The sequence below is a fragment of the Prionailurus viverrinus genome, chromosome D2, assembly GCF_022837055.1.
Source record: "Prionailurus viverrinus isolate Anna chromosome D2, UM_Priviv_1.0, whole genome shotgun sequence".
NCBI classification, from domain to species: Eukaryota; Metazoa; Chordata; class Mammalia; order Carnivora; family Felidae; genus Prionailurus; species Prionailurus viverrinus.
In genome coordinates this window covers 34,946,339-34,966,404 of record NC_062571.1, presented here as the reverse complement: position 1 = coordinate 34,966,404, position 20,066 = coordinate 34,946,339, and the positions used below count along the sequence as shown (strand labels likewise).

Here is a 20,066-nt window from a genome sequence, read left to right as displayed (position 1 = left end):
CAAAGCAGAGCTGTTGCTAGAGGGAAAGTTTAGGACAAAACTAGGGGTGATTGGTGAAACAACAATTAGGAATTCCTTTTAGTCTATAATCCCTGCATTATCACAGACTACATTATCTTGGCAGGCCTGGGTCTGAATCCTAGTTCCTCCCTTTCCAGATGTGTGATCTCGGGCAAGTTATTTAACTTCTCTGGGCTTCAGTGTCATTTTCTGTGAAATGGTGACCGTCATAGCACCTACCTGGTAGGATGGTTGTGGGAGTCATGGCAAGCTCTACAGAGGCTCTTTGCTATTAAGGTAGAGGTAGGGTGGGGAGAAGCCCTTACCAAGGGAGGCAGGAATTGTTTGGCAGATGGAGATGTGAAGGTACCTGCCTGGGCCTGGAGACGTCGAGGTGAACTGAGCTATGCCCCCACAAAGCCTGGAGTTTTTACGGGTTGCTCTTACTTTTCTTTATCCTGTCATCATAGCATCATGCTGGAGAAAGGGCTCTAGGCTCAGACCACCTGCATCCACTGCCTGCGACCTTGAGCAGGTTCCCTCAACTTTTTAAGCCTCAGTTTCCTCATTTCTTCACTTGTAATGTAATAGAGTTAATCAGATCCTTTACTTCATAGGGGTTTGGTGGGGGTGACATAAGATAATCTATGCCTCTGCCTGGCAAATAGTAAATCCTTAGTAAATAATGGTTGTTACTACTATTGATACTATTGATAAACCCTCATGAACCCTCTGTTATGGAAGGAACTCTAGGAAGCATCACTCAAAAAGATCCCACCCTTTAAAGAGCTTGTGACCAAAAGATGGTGGACATAATGTATGATGTGAACATTATAAGAAGTGCAGTGGAAGGTGGGGGGATGGTCAGGGGGAGGAGAAGTCCCATCTACTGAGAGGAACAGGGGAGACTTTGTGTAGGAGGGGGCTGTCTGGCAGAATTCCAGCAGGTGGGGTGGAGAGGGCTTCTAGGCCACCTTGCTTTGCATAGTAGCATCCTCTCTTTCTACTTCCTGGAGCTCTGCCTTCCTATGGAAGGAATTGACCACTGTTGCTTGCTTGCATCTGAGATCTCCTAGATTCTGGTCATTTCACCAAAGCAGAGTAACCCCAGTGCCTGAGTGCGAAGAGGTGAGAGCTCATAGCAGTGTATGGCCAAGCAGATCCTGGGGAGAAGCAGGATTACCGTAATATGGGCCTCATAATAGTGCCAGCCTCATGGAGTTGTTATGAGAATCAGTTAAAAGCTGTTTCTGCCTGGTGTAGAAGTAAGCTCTCAAGAAATGTTAGCTATGATTATTTTATCAAATCATTATCATCTTCATCATCATCTTGGTTGTCAGCAGCATTATGTTTCAGGGATGCTATGAAGATTCAATTAGAGAATATATGTAAAACTCCTAGCACAGTGCCTGGTCATATAGTAGGTGTTCAATAAAACTTAGCTATTATTAGTATTTCTATCAAGAAAGAAATTCTGGACACCCTGGCCCAGTGAAATCCCTGCTATAGTGAAAAGGGTACCAGAGTTTTAGTTGAAGACCTGGATTCAAATCCCAACTCCACCTGTCACTAGCTTAAGGTGCTTTCCTAGAGCATTACTTCATTTGGAAAAAGTGGTCATAATACCTATCCCTGGGATTGCTGTGACTTGCTGCATTAATTCAACAAATTGTAAAAAGTGCATAGTTGGAAGAGTGTGAATAGCAAGGTGGCCACAAAGAGAATGCATGGTTGATGGTTTTTGTTTCCTCTCTTCTGCTTTTAGATCACCAAAAACTAGAACGTGAGGCCCGGATATGCCGACTTTTGAAACATCCAAACATTGGTAAGTGCTTAGGGTATTTATTGGGCATGTTGTGGAAGGCAGGGAGAACAGAGGTGCACTGCTTTTGTGTATGAAACCACTTCTGCCCCTGGGCCTTTGCCTGGTGTAATTTTTTTGTCCAAGTGGGATAGCAACTGTGTCTTGCTAAGAATTCTGGGGCGTTCTAGTTTAGAGACCTGAGGGTCTCCATCCCTGCAGTGTTATTTCAAGGCTAGGATGTGAGGATTGGAACAGGTTTTGGACTCCCTTTCTTCCCCTTCTCCTTCCGTCTTTGGGCTGAGGTCCAGGATCCTCAGCGTGTGAGGCACTGGGCTAGTAGCCTGCCAGCATCCCTCACCAGGGGCCTTCCACAGCCATCATAAAAGGGTCCGGATTTTGTTTCTGGACTTGAAAGAGTTTTGTTCCTGTTAACGGTGTCATGCACACTCTGGGGGTTTCCATGGTGCTCCCGTTTGTATTCCCCAGAGCCAGGAAAGCAAGCTGCCCACCCGCCTGGCTTCTCTGGAGAAGGGATGGCAGGGGCCACTCTCATGGGGAAGGAGAAAAAATTAAGAGGATTTCTCCCTGCTCCCACCCCAACTTGGGGGACAAGAGCACATTGTTGGTTGTTCTAAAGCCTGAGGAGGTTTGCCTGCCACAACCCACTCCAGCTCAGCTTTATATTGTTCAGCTGAAATAGCCTTTGCCAAAAGCGTTGGCCCTGATTTGGTGCTTCTTGCAGAGGGGACAGAAATTGGGCTGGCTGCAGCATCTGAGCAGAAACCCCAGTCTTGACTTGAGGCAGAGCAGGGAGCATCTCCTAGGTTTTCCCTGAAAGCCCTGAGTCATCACAAAGAACAACACGTGTTCCCTGCTCCTCAGGCATGGCCTAAATATCGGGGCTCCCACAGTGCCCTGGAGGCCTCCCCCTCTGCTCTGTTGGCGGCCGGGGCTGTGAGGTGACATGCCGAAGCTGGATGCTTCCTCCGGAGCTACCCAGCCTCTGGTTTCCCAGACCTCAGGCTGGAATGCTTAACGTGAGCCCTTACATGGGAGAGCCGAGGTCGTACTCCGGCCCAAGGGGGAGAGGAGCAGCTCTGAGGTAACCAGAACTCCAACCATGCAGGGCTTTACAGATCGCAATCGGCAGCTTGGATTACACCTGAAGCAGATTGGCAGAGCCAGTGCTCGACTCTGCTGGTGCAGTGTGCTCCATTGAGCCAGCACCTCTCAGCTGAGGGGTCCTGGGCTTGGAACTACTGGAGCTCCCTGGGTGAGCTCTCAAGTTAGACCCTCACCTGAAAACAGCACAGTTGGGATCAATGTATCACCTTGGGTAGGAGAGAAGAGACAATGAGAGGAATAACTAGACCAGCAATCGCAAATTCAGGCGTGTTTTGTTTGGCCAGCTCAGTGGTCTAAAAATATTTTATTATTTGCCAATATTTAAAAACGAGATTTCACATTTTGAAGAAAAAAAAAATTATGTTTCCCAGTCTTTCGAATCAGACATTGTGGCTCTCCTGAGCCTCCATCTGCTCGGGCTGGGCAGCGGCTGTCCCTTGAGCCTGCTGGTCACCGTCGTTTGCCACTCTCTGGTACCTCATGTTTGCACTGAATGCCATAGGCTTTTGAGCTTGTGACCTCTAACCTAGAAGTTCCAGAACAGGAAGAAAAAGTGTGTTGGTAGCTAAAGCCATCCACAAACACAGAAGCATTTTGATGTTCCAGTCCCAGGTCTCAGGGGCTGAGGACAGCCACTTCCTTTCCTTATGCTACTTGTGACCAACTCATAGAGTAATGATGAACTGTTCTCATGTAGGGAGGAGAATATAGGGTGGGATAAATGAGGCAGGAGGCGGAACCACCTCCTGGTTGACCTGATTGACCCTAGAAGGGTTGAGGTAAGATGAAGACAATTGAGAAATGACCAGGAAGGGCAAAAATGGGATTCTAGCTAAAAACAGTCATACCCTTCTTTTTATGCATTTCTAGAAATGAAATATATACTTTTGACCTTTTAGACCTTACTTTGGTTTGGTAGCTCTTTCCTTTTTATCTACCTGCCCCCAGCTCTACCTGGAGACCGTCTGCCTCAGCCATCTGCTCTGTTAGGGGGCCAGCGAGACCCAACCCAGGAAAGGCATCCTCACTTCATCAGCATCTGATTGCCTAGAATTGTGCTTCGTGTCATGAATGTTCCCAGATCCTGAGGGATGTTGGTCTGAGGCCTTATTCTGGGGTCAAGAGCAGGGAGAGGGAAGGGTGAGTCAGGACGGTGTCCTGGGAGAGCTGGCTGGCCAGGCTCTCTGGCTTCCGGTGGGAACCAGGGCTGCTAGAGATGTGGTGGAACTGTGGATCCAGGAGGCGGGGGTTGCCATGGATCCTGATCTGGCTTGTGGCGGGAGAGGAGGCAGTTTTGTGCCCTAATTCACTATTCTTCTCCTCTCTTCGCTGCCCCCTCCTTCAGAGCTTTGGCCCTTTTGGCTCCAGCCTCTTTAACTCCATCCCGCAGGGATACAAGTGGACCAGCCCAAGAGTGGTGCAGAGTTGAGGATGCTGAGAACAGAGAGCACATGATCACCCTCTGGTTGCTGTCAGACTCGGAGACCCTTGAATTCAGAAGGATATTTGGTGCAAGGAGCCAGGCACCCCCAGTTTTCCTCCCTAATAGATATTCTATCCCAGAGGTTAAAAGCCTGCTGGAAGAATGAACCCTACTGTAAACTGTGGAGTCTGGGAGACGATGATGTGTCAGTATAGGCTCATCGATGATAACAAATGTGCCGTGCTGGTGGGAGATATTGACAGTAGGGGAGGCCGTGAGTGTGTAGGGCAGTTGGTATGTGGATGCTGTCTGTATTTCCTACCCAGTTGTGCTGTGAACCCTAAACTGCTCAAAACAATAAAGTTTATTGATGAAAAAAAAAAAGCCTGTTGGTTATGAGGCATTAACTGCAGAACCTAAAACATCTTTGGGAGAGTGGCCAGAGGTGTGGAGTTGAGAGGAGGAGCCAGCAGCAGTACTGTCTAGTCTGAGTGGAATGTGTGCTACCTGTGATCTGCTTGCTCCCTGCTCTAAATTCCTCTAATGAATAGACTCTGTCTTCTTTCGTGCTGAGCTGCCCTGGGAGGTTCAATCACAGTCTAGGATTATGGTTTAGAGCAGCACTACTCAAACTTTCATGTGCTCATGAATCATCGAGGGATCGTGTTAAATTCAGATTCTGATTCAGGAGGTCTGGGGTAGACCTGAGCTTCCTCGTGTGTAGTCTCCAGGGTATGCCCACACTGCTGGTCTGTGAACCATATATGGAGAAGCAAAGTGTGTGGCTTTGGTATCATGTCTTCCAGGTTTGAATCTGGGATGTGTTGGTCTGTAGCTGTGACCTGCAGCGAATTATTTAGCCTGCCTGCACCTCCATTTTGTTATCTGTGCCTCTTCGTGGAGTTGTGAGAGGGCTCCGTGAGCAAAGGAGGCCTAGGAAATAAATGGAAGTGATGAAAATGGAGATTCTAGCCCCCAGAAGTGATCTTCCCTAAATCCTCAGCCCCAGCTCAGTTTGCAGATTATTTAAGCCAGGCTGCCATTTACCTTGGACCCAGGGCCATTTAGCTAACTGTAAGTGTAGCAAAAACAGGTGCAAAGAAAAAGAAGAAAACATTGCATCATGACCAAGCAGCTCCTAAATCTCTGCTCCAAGGGGGTTTTTGCCCACCTGCTCCTAGATGGGGAAGGCAGCCAGAGTCTCCCCATCAGTCCCCCGGGAAGCAGGACCTCCTTCCCACTCTGCTATTGCTGCAGACACTTTTAACAGTGACGCTTTTTCCTAGCCAAGATTTGCTAGTTAAAATATGGCATGTTTTGGGGTGGTTTTTAAGGAATTGGAAATAGCCACAGCACTTGGGTTATGGCTTTGTGAGTGCTTGGAGGTACGAACCATCAAGTAAAGGTATTTAGGTGTTCGGGCTGTTTTTTCTTTCCGCAGTTTTTAAAAAGCAGTAATTAGGTTTATATCACTGAAATGCAGTAAATGCTTTATAGTCCTTTTCCAGGTCTTCCCGTCTGTGGACTTAGTCTAGCCCTCCTTGGCCTTCGACCATCTAATTACTGTGGAACGGGCTGGGTGATTATTTTATTCCGTAGCATCCTTTACTTCTACTTCATAGCCCTTAACACAGTAGTGCTTAGTTACATATTTGTGTAAGTGCTGGTTTAACACCCGTCTTCCCCCTGGCCTGGAAGCTCTGCAGTAGCATGGCTGGGTTTCTCTTCCTCACAGCCATATCCATGGCCTGTTCAGCCATGCCTGTTTGAGGGGAGCAGGTCGGAATGGCCAGAGTTAGTGGGGACAGGTTGGAGCTCCTTAGCCTAAGAGGACAGAAAAAGTGACTCCCTCGCAGGCAATTCTACAATGTCAAGAATCTTGATGTCAGTTTGTTTTGGTTTCAAGTCTCAGTTCTGCCACTTAGTATGAGCTTGGATGAGTTCCTTTCGGAACCTCAGTCTTCTCGCCTGTCAAATGGGGGTAGTGGAAGTACCTTTCTTAGAGTTCAATAACATAACATATGTGAAGCACTTGGCACAATGTCTAGCACATAGAAACAGCCCAACTAAATATTAGCTGTTATAACTTGGATCGTTATTATCAAGATTCTGCTAGGGAGGCACTTAGAGTTGTGCAGTCAAGTTTTTCCCTCGTTCTCAATTCTCCTAATTTTCTTTGCAAGAGAAAAAAAAGTATCTCGTTCAGGTATGGGGACTTGTGCACCTGTCCCTTCTTGTCTCAGTGGTACCTTGCTCTGGGGCACACATCAAAGCCATTCTCTGGGCTGGATTAATTTTCCATTACTGCTCTTCTCTTCTGGTTCCCCTCCCCTGCTTCCTCCCACCTGGGCTCTGTGTGTGGCCTTCCTGGAGAAGAGCAAGCGCCAGTGCCTCCATATCTCAGCATGGGCATGGGTGCCTGTACTTTCTGCCCCATTCTCAGCCCTGCTGTGCTAGTCTAACAGGCAGGCACAGGGGCCAGGGGCTGGGAGAGGTAGGGCCGGGTGGCAGGATTCCCCTGGGAGTGGTTGTTAGCATCGTACCTGCTGTACTATTAGCTTACTGTCCTGCTACTGTTAGTCACCTCCCTAATGAAGCTGGTCTTTAGCTTCTGGGACAGCTGATTTCCAGGGGATTATTTGTATTACACACTTTAATGCTTTTTAATAGTGAATTTTTAATTAAATGGAAAGTCCTTTTGGAAGCAAGGGAGCAGCAGCTGCAGCAAGACTTTATGTGCAGCCCCAACATAGACCAGAGAAGCACAAGTGAGGAGGGGGCTGGCCGGGCTTTGGGGGAGCTCGCTTGAGCACGCCTGGGTTGAATAGCGTGGGAGGGAAGAACGGGTCTGGCTGTAGCTCCTTCCTTCTGTCATCTGGGGGCCTAGAGAAGTATGAGCTTGTTTGCCCAAGTACAGGAGGGAACAGTTGGAGGAGGAGGGATCCTAGTAGTACCACCTGCCTTTGATCCCATTGGTAAATCACAGAGATACTGAGTTTGGGGTAGAACTTTGGGTAACCGGATCAGATCAAATAAAGTAGGCGATATGACAGTTGTTGGGCCCTGGATCTGGCTCTGGCAGGTCTGTGTCCTCATTTGTCAACTGAGAAGAACCACAGAGCTGTAGTAACGGCTAAGTGCCTATATTTTATGTTCTGGCTGATCTTGCTGTGGTGGGAGAGGATGTAGGGAAGCCCCTTGGCCCTGAGGAAACAGTCTGACACTGGAAATGGAATCTGTCATTTGGGGTGGTTGGCAACATGGAGCCACCAAGGAAGAGACACAATGACTTCTGTGTATCCAAGATCTTCACTGGCTGGTTTGGTGTCAGGCCATTCCTAACGTGCTCTGTGAGTTGCTCCTGAAACCCCCGAGGATTGGCAAGGGTCAGACAGAGGTTCCCCATCAGGAGAGATCAGGTGAGGGAAGGGACGGGAGCAGCTGGGACATTCAGCCAAAGCATCTCCTTGTGTTTGCATTAGAATGGTGCTCAGGGGTTGGCATTTAGGCCACAGGTGGCTTTGTGGGCAGAAGCTTGAAAAGGAGACCTCAGAAGACATTAGATTGGTTTTTTGCCCAGGAGCTCTGGAGGCGGGAAGTGGGAAGGGATTCTGCTTGCCAGCCTTTTCCTGCAGTGGGTGAGTTGCCCTAGTCTGCTCATTGCAGTGGCCTCCTGGACCCGTCTATGCTGCTGTCATAAGTGCGTTCGCGAGTAGTCTCTCTCACAGTCTCCATTGCTCTATTGCCTGGTTGTGTGGGCTACACTGCATCTCTTATAGGAAGCAGTGGTGTAGACCAGTCTTTGGACTCAGAAAGAGCTGGATTTACATCTTGACCTATTATATCTTTGGCCTTTGGTAAGATACAACATCTCTGAGCCTCCAGCGTCCTCATCTGTAGAATGGGAGTGGTTGTCCAGAAGAATAAACTCCTCAGAGGCAGCTGCTATGTCCCTAAATTCCACCATCCAGCACAGAATCTGACACATAGTAGGCACTCAATAAATGCTTGTAGAAATACATAATGTATGCAAAGAGCCTAACCCAAGGCCTGGCATGTAATAAGCACTTTAATAAACAATTATTATTGTCATTGCCTGAGTTTGCATGTTGCCTTCCATGCTTACCATCCATTAGCCTCACTTCACGTGCCTTCCTGCTGGACTCTACCTTTCCAGCTTTTCCCCTTGCCTTTAACTCCCCTTTTCCCATCTACTCCTGTAAAAGAGCTCTCAGGCTCATCCATCTTGTCATTCTTTGTTCCTCTGCGGTCAGCATCACCAGGTGGTCCTTGCTCTTGCTCCACGTTACACTGTCATGCATCATATCCCAGGACCACCTCCTCTGGGACTAGCACCTCTGGGAAGGTTCCTGCTTTTCTGTCTTATTTCTTAGCCACAAAGCTTCTATCTCTTGCCTACGTTTGAGGCAGTATGAGATGGCAGCCAGAGCACTGGACCTGGGGTCTGGTTGTTTCTCTGTTCTGTGGCTGTGTCACCTGGTCTTGGGGGGTGATGGGCATGTCGCCACTTCTTACTGCCACTCCTTCAGAAGACCGTCCAGTGAGGCTGACAGGCTGGGACACGGGTGGGATTGCTGAAGAGGAGAGGAGTAGGTTTCCAAGGTTTCTCTCTGTTAATCTCTGTCCCCATCTCCTCTCTTGCAGTGCGCCTCCATGACAGTATTTCTGAAGAAGGGTTTCACTACCTCGTGTTTGACCTGTAAGTTCCACTTTCTGAGGGTGTGGGGGCCTTTCCCTCCAGCTGGCTCAAGATGAAGGCTTGGAAAAAGACCTAAACTGGGTCTTCAGCCTCTGCTGAGAGTCCCTCTCCTTTAGCCAAAAGAAAGGGTTTGAGTTTGAACTTCCTCTAGTAATGGGCAGGTTGCTCAGGGGACCTCATTGCTCACTCAGTATCTCCCCAGGGCTCTGAACCCCCGGATGGCATTACTCTTGCATTTCTGTTCAGCAGCACACCTTGTGCAAATGCTTTTTTCTTGTTTCTTGGTGTGTTGTCCTTAGTGGAGAAATAGAATACAGCTCTTCACATGACCTTAAAAATTCTGGGAAATTGAAGGTGGCTTTTATTAGTCATAAACTGGACTCCAATTGGTCTCTCCTCCACTTTGGTTGTGGTTTAATATCTTAAAAGTGGCTCTTTACCTCCTGGAAATGCCTCTCTGGTATTTTCAGGATTGGGTCTCTGTGTCCTTGGTCTCATTATTCTTCAACTTTAAGAATAGGTCTATCCTTCTTGGGTAGCTGTGTATCTTAGTATTCATATTGGTCTCAAATAAAGCTATGACTTTCTGAGTAGATTGATTATTTTCTCCTAGATCTCTGTATATTCTTCTTTGCCTGAGTGTTAACTAATCTGTAGGTTATAGAACCAATGTGCTGGAGAAAAGGAGGGCCCACATTACCCCAAGGTGAAGCCCCATGTCATTGAAGGATCGAGCATGTTCTGGGCTCTCAGATGAAATGCATGTAGAGTTTGGATTTCTTTAAAAGCTGTTCCTTGGTGTGACCTGTTACCTGTTGGATGCTGGTATTGGCCAACTGACACTGACCTACCCCCTTTGACTCTCTCTGTCTGTTGGTTGCAGTGTTACCGGCGGGGAGCTGTTTGAAGACATCGTGGCCAGAGAGTACTACAGTGAAGCTGATGCCAGGTGAGATGGGCGCCCTAGAGTTCAGTGTGAGTCTTGGCCACGTTAGGGGGGGCAGGCATTTTGCCTATTTGAATAGTCTTTGGGGAAGATCAGAAGAGCTCTTATCTGGACAGAGATTCTGTAAGCTGGACCTGGGTTGCATTTGATAGGTGATGTTAGAAGTTAAAAGTTCAATACTCCCAGATCTGTGTTTTTGCGAAGCATTTGCAAGTCTCCTTTATCCTTTCACTCTGGAAATACCTTTTCTTTGCACTACTGTGTACTTGCAAGCCTGCCCAAGGGCCCTCCCTACCCTGCTTCTTTTCTTTGACAAATTTTACTGTGTGCAAGGCATCCTGGGAATGATCCAGAGATGGAGGAAACATGGCTTGTGTTCTGAAGGAGTGTAAACATCTGGGCTAATAATCCAACCAGGAACCTTCTTGGCAGAGATTCCATCCTGTATCACTTAGTCTCTTGACCACCATGACCAGCCCTGATGTGGGGCTCCTCAGGCTGGAGGACTGTTCCTTGGTCATATCCCTCAGTCTTCACCCCCGCCCCCCCCCCCCCCCCCCACGGAAGCCCACAAAGCTCTTAGGTGCTTGTGTGACCTGTATTTCCTGCCTTGGCTCCTCCCCGAGCCCTGAGATTTCTCTGAGGGTGATGTCCATACAACCTGGTTTTGATCATCCTGCCTACAGTTTATCTGGCATTTGTGGCAGCTCTGGCTGCCTCTGGAGAGTGGGGGAGTGCAGCTTCCTCACAAATTTCTCAACCCTGAGAGGCCAGCGTTTGCTGATCAACTTCAGATGCTTCGGCCTCGGGGAAAAATTCTCAAGTGGGGAGATGAATTCCAGTGCCAGCAGGGGAGGACCAGACTCTGGGGCAGGAGGAGGCGGTGATAGCTCTGGGAGCCTGGCGGGGAGGAGGGAGAGCTGGCTAGGGGGAGGGGAGGGGTTGTGTGTGACTGTACCAGTGGGCTTGGCCTGGCTCTGCTGGGACACTTCGCACTTTTGCCATTTTTGGCCAGAAGGCTCTCCCTGCTAGCCTGGCTCTGTTCTAATTATACATTTCTGTGGAGACTCGCCTCTTCAGCTCAGTCTTGAAGTCTCTTTGGCCTACTCATGGGCTGTGTCCTGAAGGGAGGCCTGAGCCTCAGCCTCCAGGAGCCTGGTAAGACCCCTTGGCTCTTGTGGAAGCCCCAGAATCAGATTTTAGAGGAAGGAATAAGAAGTCCAGGACATCAGACCAGCACTCCCGGACACTCTGCAAGCCTGCTCTGCATACCTGGTAGTACCTCCCGGCTGGCTGGGGTCTCATTCTCTAGGCTCAACTTCAACACTACTGATGTTTGGGACCAGATAATTTTTTGTTGTGAGGGCCTCTCCTGTGCATTGTAGCATTTTAGAAGTATCGCTGGGCTCTACCCACTAGATGCCAGTAGCATCTCCCCCGCCCCGCTGAAAAGGGATTTACCCACACCTTAGAGGATGGCTTGTGAAAACCAGCAATGTCTCCATACGTTACCAGATGTCCCCTGTGGGCAAAATCATCCCCCACTTTTCACCATTGCTCTAGATCACCAATGCTCTCTGCCAGGAGTTTGACTGCAAGTGTGGCAGGATATTTTGGAAGGTGGACGGCCTGATTCAAGAAATAGCAGTTGCAGTGCCTGGCTGGCTCCAGTGATAAAGCATGAGACTCTTGAGGTCTCAGGGTCATGTATTCAAGCCCCACGTTGAGTACAAGCCCCATGTTGGGCGTGGACCTTATTTTAAAAAAAAAGAAAAGAAAGAAAAGAAATAGTAGGTGAAGGTGACTCTGGGTTAGTTTGTTTTTTTTCTGTGGAAAATCATCACCAGAAATGTTCCTCAGTTGCCCTGTTTGGAACCTTCTTAAGCACATCGTTTCTTTTTTTTTTTTAATTTTACTTTTTTAATTTACATCCAAATTTGTTAGCATATAGTGCAACGATGATTTCATAAGTAGATTCCTTAAAGCCCCTTACCCATTTAGCCCATCCCCCCTCCCACAACCCCTCCAGTAACCCTCTATTTGTTCTCTATATTTAAGAGTCTCTTCTGTTTTGTCCCCCTCCCTGTTTTTATATTATTTTTGCTTCCCTTCCCTTATGTTCATCTGTTTTGTGTCTTAAAGTCCTCATATGAGTGAAGTCATATGATATTTGTCTTTCTCTGACTAATTTCACTTAGCATAATGCCCGCTAGTTCCATCCACGTGGTTGCAAATGGCAAGATTTCATTCTTTTTGATTGCTGAATAATACTCCATTGTATATGTATACCACATCTTCTTTATCCATTCATCCATCAATGGACATTTGAGCTCTTTTCATACTTTAGGTATTGTTGATAGTGCTGCTATAAACATTGGGGTGCAAGTGTCCCTTCGAAACAGCATACCTGTATCCCTTGGATAAATGCCCAGTAGTTAAGCACATCATTTCTTAAAGGTGTCTGCATCCTGGGTTTTATCTTTATAGTCTGTGTGCTACCAAGCACAGTGCCTGTAGGTTGTCAATAAATGTTTAAATGAGTGAGTGTACCTCCAACAAAACAACTTAGGTATAGTTGTACTAGCTTTCCTAAGATGCCACCACAAGTCTCTTCTCCGAGAACAGAGTTTCTATAGGGGGAAAAAAGAAGGAAGGGATTGGATGGTCTCTCTTTCTCAGGAGTGTCCCCAATTTCCTGGAAATGGACTGGTTGTATTGGGCCTTTGCAGTCTAGGGAGGCCTGGTGGACTCTGTTCTGGTCTGTCCTCTGCCATTATCTAGTGGGAATCCCTGGACAAACCTGTAAATATGCCTGGACCTCAGTTTCTTCTGTAAAATAGGTTGAACTAGATGATGTCCAGAGTCCAAGGTTTTAGCTATTGTTCAGTGATTCCCTGTGAATCTGTAACCCAGACTTACATGCTTTAATCTGTAGTGTGTGGTCGTGGATGAGTAGTTTAACCCTGCACTGACATTTCTTTTCCTTGTGCTTTTACAGCCACTGTATACATCAGATCCTGGAGAGTGTTAACCACATCCACCAGCATGACATCGTCCACCGGGACCTGAAGGTACTACCCAGGCTCCCCCTTTGCCTTCTGCTTGTGAAGCATAGGCGCCACCTGGTGCCAGGGTGTGGTACTGCGAGGACCCAAACAAGGCTTCCTCAGGGCCAGAGGGTGGGTGCCTCATAAGGTTTTTTTTCCTTATACAGCCTGAAAACCTGCTGCTGGCGAGTAAATGCAAGGGTGCCGCCGTCAAGCTGGCTGATTTTGGCCTAGCCATTGAAGTACAGGGAGAGCAGCAGGCTTGGTTTGGTAAGAGTGACCCTGTCTTCCTGGAATGTGGCCCCCGCCCTTCCTCCTCTTCCTGATCTGCTTTCCTCTTTCAGAACTAGAAGCCAGACCCTTAATGGTCCTGGTCTCCTCAGAGACCGGAGAAGGGGGAGGGTACAGAGCGTCCCCCTGGCCCTACGTGACTCAGTACAGTGAGTCTAGCTGTTGTCAGCACAGCATTCTTGCTGCCTCTGGGGAGGAATGGGAGCTCCTGGTAGGCACACGGAGCTGCCCTCTGATTTTTATTCTGGGCACTACAAGAAACCCAGCCTGCCATCTCTTGCTGCCCACGTGCTGAGAGCTTATGTAGCAAAAGCAGCAGGAATGAGAAGGGACTCGGGGAAATTGCTGATGTGGTTTTAATGAGAGAGAAAGTGGGTTCAGTGTGCCTCTGCCCTCTCTTCTGCTACAGGTTTTGCTGGCACCCCGGGTTACTTGTCCCCTGAGGTCTTGAGGAAAGATCCCTATGGAAAACCTGTGGATATCTGGGCCTGCGGTAAGCCCATTCCACACTCTCAGCTTTTTGATGTTAAGGGCCCTCAACTTCCAGTGATGGTGAGAAAGAGGCATCGCTATTCCTCGTGGGCCCCACAAGTGTCTGGTGTGTGTGAAATCACGGTGTTTGCTCTAGTGCCCCTGGGATGGCTGTTCTCAACACTCGCTCCTCCCCAAATACTTCCTGGATTATACTGCATCCTTCCTGAAGAGGGATTTACCCACGCCTTAGAGGATGGCTTATGCCTAAAGAAATCCCTGATGTGGGCGGTGACACTGGGAGCGAAGGATAGCAGGAGGGGGCTAGTGGCACAGCATTATCGTCTGCCATCCACTTCCACCTCTGATATAACCTTGACTTTCTGCGTGGCTGAGCCCTGTGTGGCTTTTCTTGGTTCCTCAGTGAAGTAGGTGAGTGACCCCGATGACCTGTGTTCTGTCTCGTAGGGGTCATCCTGTATATCCTCCTGGTGGGATACCCTCCCTTCTGGGATGAGGATCAGCACAAGTTGTATCAGCAGATCAAGGCTGGGGCCTATGATGTAAGGACTGGTTTGTTCATGAGCCTCGGGCTCTGTCCACAGGAGGGGACATGTTTAGTATGTCATGGGATATGGGGAGTGTCTGGGGACTTTGAGGACCCAAGGATGGGCATACAGGTCTCAATTCCTGCCACACCCTATCCCAGGAACAACTTTTTTGCACAGTCTTTCTTGGTAGTTATAAAATTGAGGAGCGCATGGAAGCTCTTTGATCCGTTATTTGCAGAGAATGGCCTGAGAGGTGTGATGTGGTACATAACATAGGGACAAGAAGTGTCATGGCTCCTTCCACTGCAGTGCAGCCTTGGGCACATTGTTGAGCCACTGTTTCTTTCTAGTAAGGAAAAAGATGGGGTTGAACCAGAAGATGGGATTGCTGGAATCCCCTTCCCACTCTGATCTGATATCCTGGCATTCTAACCATGATTCTGTCTTCCTCTCCTAGTGTTTAAGTTTTGACACAGGTGCTGGGATGCCCCAGGGCTTCTCCATCTCTCTGCCAGGGAGGTTTAGATAGCACAGAATATCCCATTTATAGGAGTTGGGACGAAGACAGAGCCTCCCTTTCAGAGTGTGGGGCTCACAGATTTCATATGTCTCCTTTCCCTCTTCCTGCTTAGTTCCCATCACCAGAGTGGGACACGGTGACTCCTGAAGCCAAGAACTTAATCAACCAGATGCTGACCATAAACCCTGCGAAGCGCATCACAGCTGACCAGGCTCTCAAGCATCCATGGGTCTGCGTAAGTGTCTTCGCCTGGGGTGGAGGATCTCAGAGATGTCAGCCCTCAATATGCCCATAGTACTCTCCTCACCCTCCTTTTTATGAACAGAGAATAATTCTGGGCCCTGAGCAAAGACCCAGCAGAGAGGGAGGGGGACTGGGTGGGGCCCAGGAGGGATTCAAGGAGGCAGTGGCCTAATTGGCTTCAACCTGTCTCTCCCCCACTTACTTGTCAGGTGTGATTTAGTTCTGATCTTGAATGAAAGCTTAGGTTGACCCTTGCAGACTCTAGAGAGTTGATGGTAGAAAGCAGCTGGCACAACCCAAAGTGAATTACCAAGCTTAGGGTGCATATTCAGCTCTCAGCTGTCACACAACTCTAATGGAAATGTGACCAAGACCCAACAAATAAACAAAAGGGGCCTCTGGGAAGTTAAAAAGAGCATCTTGAAGTTCAGTCATAAAGCTAGGAGAGCCTCCAGGCTGTCAATGTGGATCAACATATTCTTTTTCCATGAACACTTCTATAAAGCTGAAATCTTTTTTTTTTTAATATTTTTTAATTTTTATTTACTTTTGATAGAGAGAGAGTGCAAGTGAAAGCGGGGGAGGGGAGGAGAGAGAGGGATACACAGAATCCAAAGAAGGCTCCAGGCTCTGAGCTGTCAGTACAGAGCCCGATGCGGGGCTCGAACCCACAAGCTGTGAGATCATGACCCGAGCCCAAGTTGGACGCTCAACTGATTGAGCCACTCAGGCACCCCTGAAATCTGTTTTCAAACAAAGAAGAGGATCTGGTACAGTTAGGCCTCCTGACAACCATGGTGCATTTATGTATTTGCTTTTCCTGTGTTTACTGAGTGCCTCTTCAGTGCCAGTCACTGTGTGGGTACTGAAGATAAAAAGATGAGTAAAGCATGGTCCCTTCCCCCCAGAGATCTTAAAAATTATCTGGGGACGTAGGCACTCAAACAGCAGCCATTCTGCAATGTGACAAGTACATAAAAAAATCTAATGAGTGCACAGGAACTCTTGTTGTCTGGTGAGTAGTGAGGTTACTGAAGGCTGCATGGAGGAGGTGACCTCTGTCCTGGTTCTTGACAGCTGGCTGGGAGTTCCTCAGGATAACAACCTGAAGACAGAGGTTAGCATGGGCCAGGGTGAAAGGCCATGGGAAATTGTGGCAAGTTTAAGGAATGTTAAGTAGTTTGGTTGTAGATGAAGATATGCCTACAAAAATGCAAGAGAACAAGGCCAAAAAGATTCCATGACATACAAGTCTCTGCCTAATGAGTTTGGATTTTATTCTGAGAGCACAGGGAACCATTTAAGGGATTTAAAGAGGGAACGAAGGGGCGTCTGGCTGGCTTGGTCAGTGGAGCATGTGACTCTTGATCTCAGGGCTGTAAGTTCAAGATCTATGTCGGGTGTAGAGATTGCTTAGAAAAAAATAAAATCTGAAGGCAATAAATTACAACAAAATAAAGAGGCAATGAAGTACACAGTTAATAAAGGTCGCTTTGGAAGCTTTGTAGAGAATGAAATTGAAGAAGAAAGGAGGCTGGGGCAGAGAGCTCAGGAAGCTGTCGTAATTGTCTAAGCAAGACCAGATGAGGTCTTAGCTAAGGGTAATGATAGGAGACTGAGTGGTGTGGCAAAGAGTGGACAGATTTGGGAGATATTTGGTAGACAGAATCAAAAGGATTTAGTGACCAGTTGAATTTAGGGAGTGAAGGAGAGAGGTATCTATGGGGACTGCCAGATTTTGAGTTGGGAATAAGCAGAGGGTTGTACCATTCACTGACTCAGAGGAAACCCAGAGGAAGAGCCAGTTTGTGAGAAAAGATGATGATGTTAGTTTTATACATATCAAGTGTGGTGTCTGGGGACCTCTAGCTGGAGACATCAGATGGGTGGTTAGAAATGTGGTTCCAAAGATCAGAAAAGAAGTTAAAAATTGGAAATGTGGGTTGCAGTCATTTCTGTGTGGGTGGTGTTGAAATAAATGGGATTGTTTCTATGCTGATCGAATTCCCATTATGGCTTGTATTTGCTTCGGTAAGAAAAGAGATGGCCACTGAACACCAGCAAGTAAAGACACAGTTAGAGGAGCCAGCAAAGAGGGCTGGGAATGAGAACTTCTGTGGCCGAAGGAGGTTCAGGAGCAGGAGATCCTAAGAAACGAGGTCTCAGTAAGGGATGGTCTGCCACAGAGAGTCCATGATAAAGATGGAGAAGAATCCATATACTCTGACCAATCAGAAGCCATTGTTTCATTATTTCACTGACAGAGGCAGTGGAGTGAGAAACTGAACCCTTTCTTCAGTGAGGGAAGAGGGAATGAGGGTGAGGAGAGAAAGAAATGGTACTGTATACAGAAGATGATGAGTCAGGGGAGTTTTATATTTTTGTTTAAGGAGAGGCTTGAGTATAATGTATAGAGAAGAATATAGTCTAGAATAAAGGATTAAAAATATTGACTAATTGAAGAAGCAAAGGTTGGGCTAGTAAAAAGAGGTTGAAATCAGATGAAAATCACTTTGTGGATGGGGGTCTGAAGTTGAAGGAGTTCTTGTGTGATGATCTCTCATTTCTCTTTGTGGAAAAATTTATGCTTTGGAGGAGGAAGTGAAGTTATAAGACTCAGGAAAGGGAAGAGGAGGTTGGCAGACTTGCTTTGGGAACCAGGAAAAGGAATGGGCCAGGGATGAGGGGAAGGATTATGGGGCAGCCCCATGGAGGGGCACCAGGCTGCATGTTGTGGGATTTATTTTTCTAGCAGACTAGCCAAGACAGCAACAGCAAAGGGAGGAGGGGGGCAGTGAGCAACTTAAAACAGATACTCAAGAACTGGGGATTATACTATGTCCTGGGAGTCATTCTCATAGGCCCCACCCTCCACCATCCTATATAACTCAGTAGCTCCTGAGGACATCACTCTATTAAAATATTACATAATAATTGATGCTTGTATTGATGATCCTGAGTTATCAAGGAAATCATTGTAAATCATCATAATTGTAAATCATTTCCAGTGGACTCTTTAAGGAGGAAGGAAGTTAGCAGTGATACACTGAAGAGAAATTACCATCCAAAATGATGAAAAGAATTGATACTTCAAGGTGAAGACCCTTAGCTTCTCAGATCAGCTTTCAGGTCCTTGTGGGGGTGTGATGAGAGGGGCTCTTGGAAGGGATGAACATTCTCTGTAGAGAGCAGGAACACTGCCTGTTCTCTCACTGCTCAGGAGTGCAGTACGTGCTCAGCCAGCAGTTGCTGAAGGAGTTACTGCATGAGGATCACAACACACAGGATACTCTCTTCCATTCCGTAGCCTCCCATTTCCCAAGGAAGGGGAGAGTGCTGTCTCATGCACCCTCCTCATCTAGCATCAGTTATCAGTGATGTTTTCATGTTCGGATTTTTGTCCTTATATAACCTTGAATTTGGGATAGTGCTTTTGTTGTAAAAGCATTTCACATCTATGACCTCATTTTATCTTCAGATCAACTCAGGGGTGGCTGAGCACAGAGCCAACAGTGCTAGGACTAGGGTGAGGGGCAGAGGACCTGGCAGGAGGGCTCACAGGCCTGTCTGTTTGGGTTCCAGCAACGATCCACGGTGGCGTCCATGATGCATCGTCAAGAGACTGTGGAGTGCTTGCGCAAGTTCAATGCACGGAGAAAACTGAAGGTGAGTCTTGCCTTTCCAGGCTGCCAGCATCCTGGAATCATGGCTTTTGACAGGACAAAAGCCTGTCCTAACCCATCAAAAAGGAAGTTCCCCTTCTGGCTGGAGCTGAGCTGTGAAAGTTGTACATGTTGGGAAGCCCCAAAGACCTGAGGCCTTGAGGCTCTGGACAGCAGCTGCCCGCTGCCTGAGACCAGGCTATGCTTTTCGAGAGTTCCAGCTGAATTGACAGGCCCTTCTTCTTTCCCCAGGGTGCCATCCTCACGACCATGCTTGTCTCCAGAAACTTCTCAGGTATGTTTTCCCAGCCGTGCACTTTAATTCCACTGAGGTGAGTGGGTCAGAACAGGGTGTTGCCATCCCAGTGGTGGGTGTCTCAGGCAATACCTTGACCAACATGAAGATGACCCTGTTTTGAGGGGCTGCTGCTGCTGGGTCCTATTACATGAGATTCTGGGGGATTTCTCTTGGGTTCACATTTACGAATTCTATTCCCTAAACCCTCCCAAAGAGTAAACTGCCCAGCCTCCCATTTACCTTGTCCCTGGGGATTCTTATTTAATTCTCTAAAGACTCTTAGCACTTTAAGCTTTTAGCCAGTCACTAGGGTATTGGACAATGTGCTGGGGAAAAGAAAGAGATGAGATGTAGTGAATCTTCTCAATCACCACCATTAATTTGCCTACTGGGACCATCTCTACTTTATTGTGTCTAAGTAGGGATGACTAATAGAAATTTTTCCAGATGCTTAAACATTTTGTAGAGACTGTGCTTAAAATATGCTCTGTGATACTAGTTGTGTAAAAGTAAAGAAATAGAGACCAGCAGGATGAAGGGAAAGCAACTTGCTTAAATTTGCCTGAGAAATTGGGATAGTTGGGACCAGTAATTTGTAAATCACACTTGGCATGTCTTTTTAAGATGCAAGACACTCCACCCCACCCCAACCCAACCCCATCATTGTTTGCCCTCAGTGGGGAAGCCCAGTGGCTTTCTGTGAGGAAAAGGTTAATGTCAGAACTTAACTGAAGAAAGAAGGTCTCTTCCCAGCTTGCCTTTTCCCCTCCGGCCTCCACAGCCTCGCAACCCCCAGCCCCACTGTTTTGGCTGAAGACCCTTTCTCTTGTTCTCATAGCAAGATTCCTTCCCTTGCTTTCCTGTGCTGATGTGGAGACAGAGTTGTGTGGCAGCACTTGTGTAGACAGCCACTCTGGGCCAGGGTTGCCCCCTTGATCAGGAGGGGCTTGTCTGTGCTGATTCAG

General features: G+C 47.6%; 1 protein-coding gene across 25 annotated transcripts in view; it reads left to right on the top strand.

Moving 5' to 3' along the window:
* Positions 1–20,066, top strand: part of CAMK2G (calcium/calmodulin dependent protein kinase II gamma) — a 61,232-nt gene that overhangs the window by 15,805 nt on the left and 25,361 nt on the right. For 23 of the 25 annotated variants that reach the window (XM_047824377.1, XM_047824376.1, XM_047824370.1 and 20 more), the window contains 10 exons: positions 1,766–1,825; positions 9,018–9,072; positions 9,956–10,021; positions 13,017–13,089; positions 13,233–13,335; positions 13,766–13,849; positions 14,296–14,390; positions 15,011–15,133; positions 18,724–18,807; positions 19,056–19,098. In XM_047824377.1, coding sequence (XP_047680333.1) covers positions 1,766–1,825; positions 9,018–9,072; positions 9,956–10,021; positions 13,017–13,089; positions 13,233–13,335; positions 13,766–13,849; positions 14,296–14,390; positions 15,011–15,133; positions 18,724–18,807; positions 19,056–19,098 — 786 coding nt within the window. The remainder of the gene's footprint in view (positions 1–1,765; positions 1,826–9,017; positions 9,073–9,955; positions 10,022–13,016; positions 13,090–13,232; positions 13,336–13,765; positions 13,850–14,295; positions 14,391–15,010; positions 15,134–18,723; positions 18,808–19,055; positions 19,099–20,066) is intronic. The other 2 variants (XM_047824379.1, XM_047824378.1) reach the window with 1 other exon arrangement.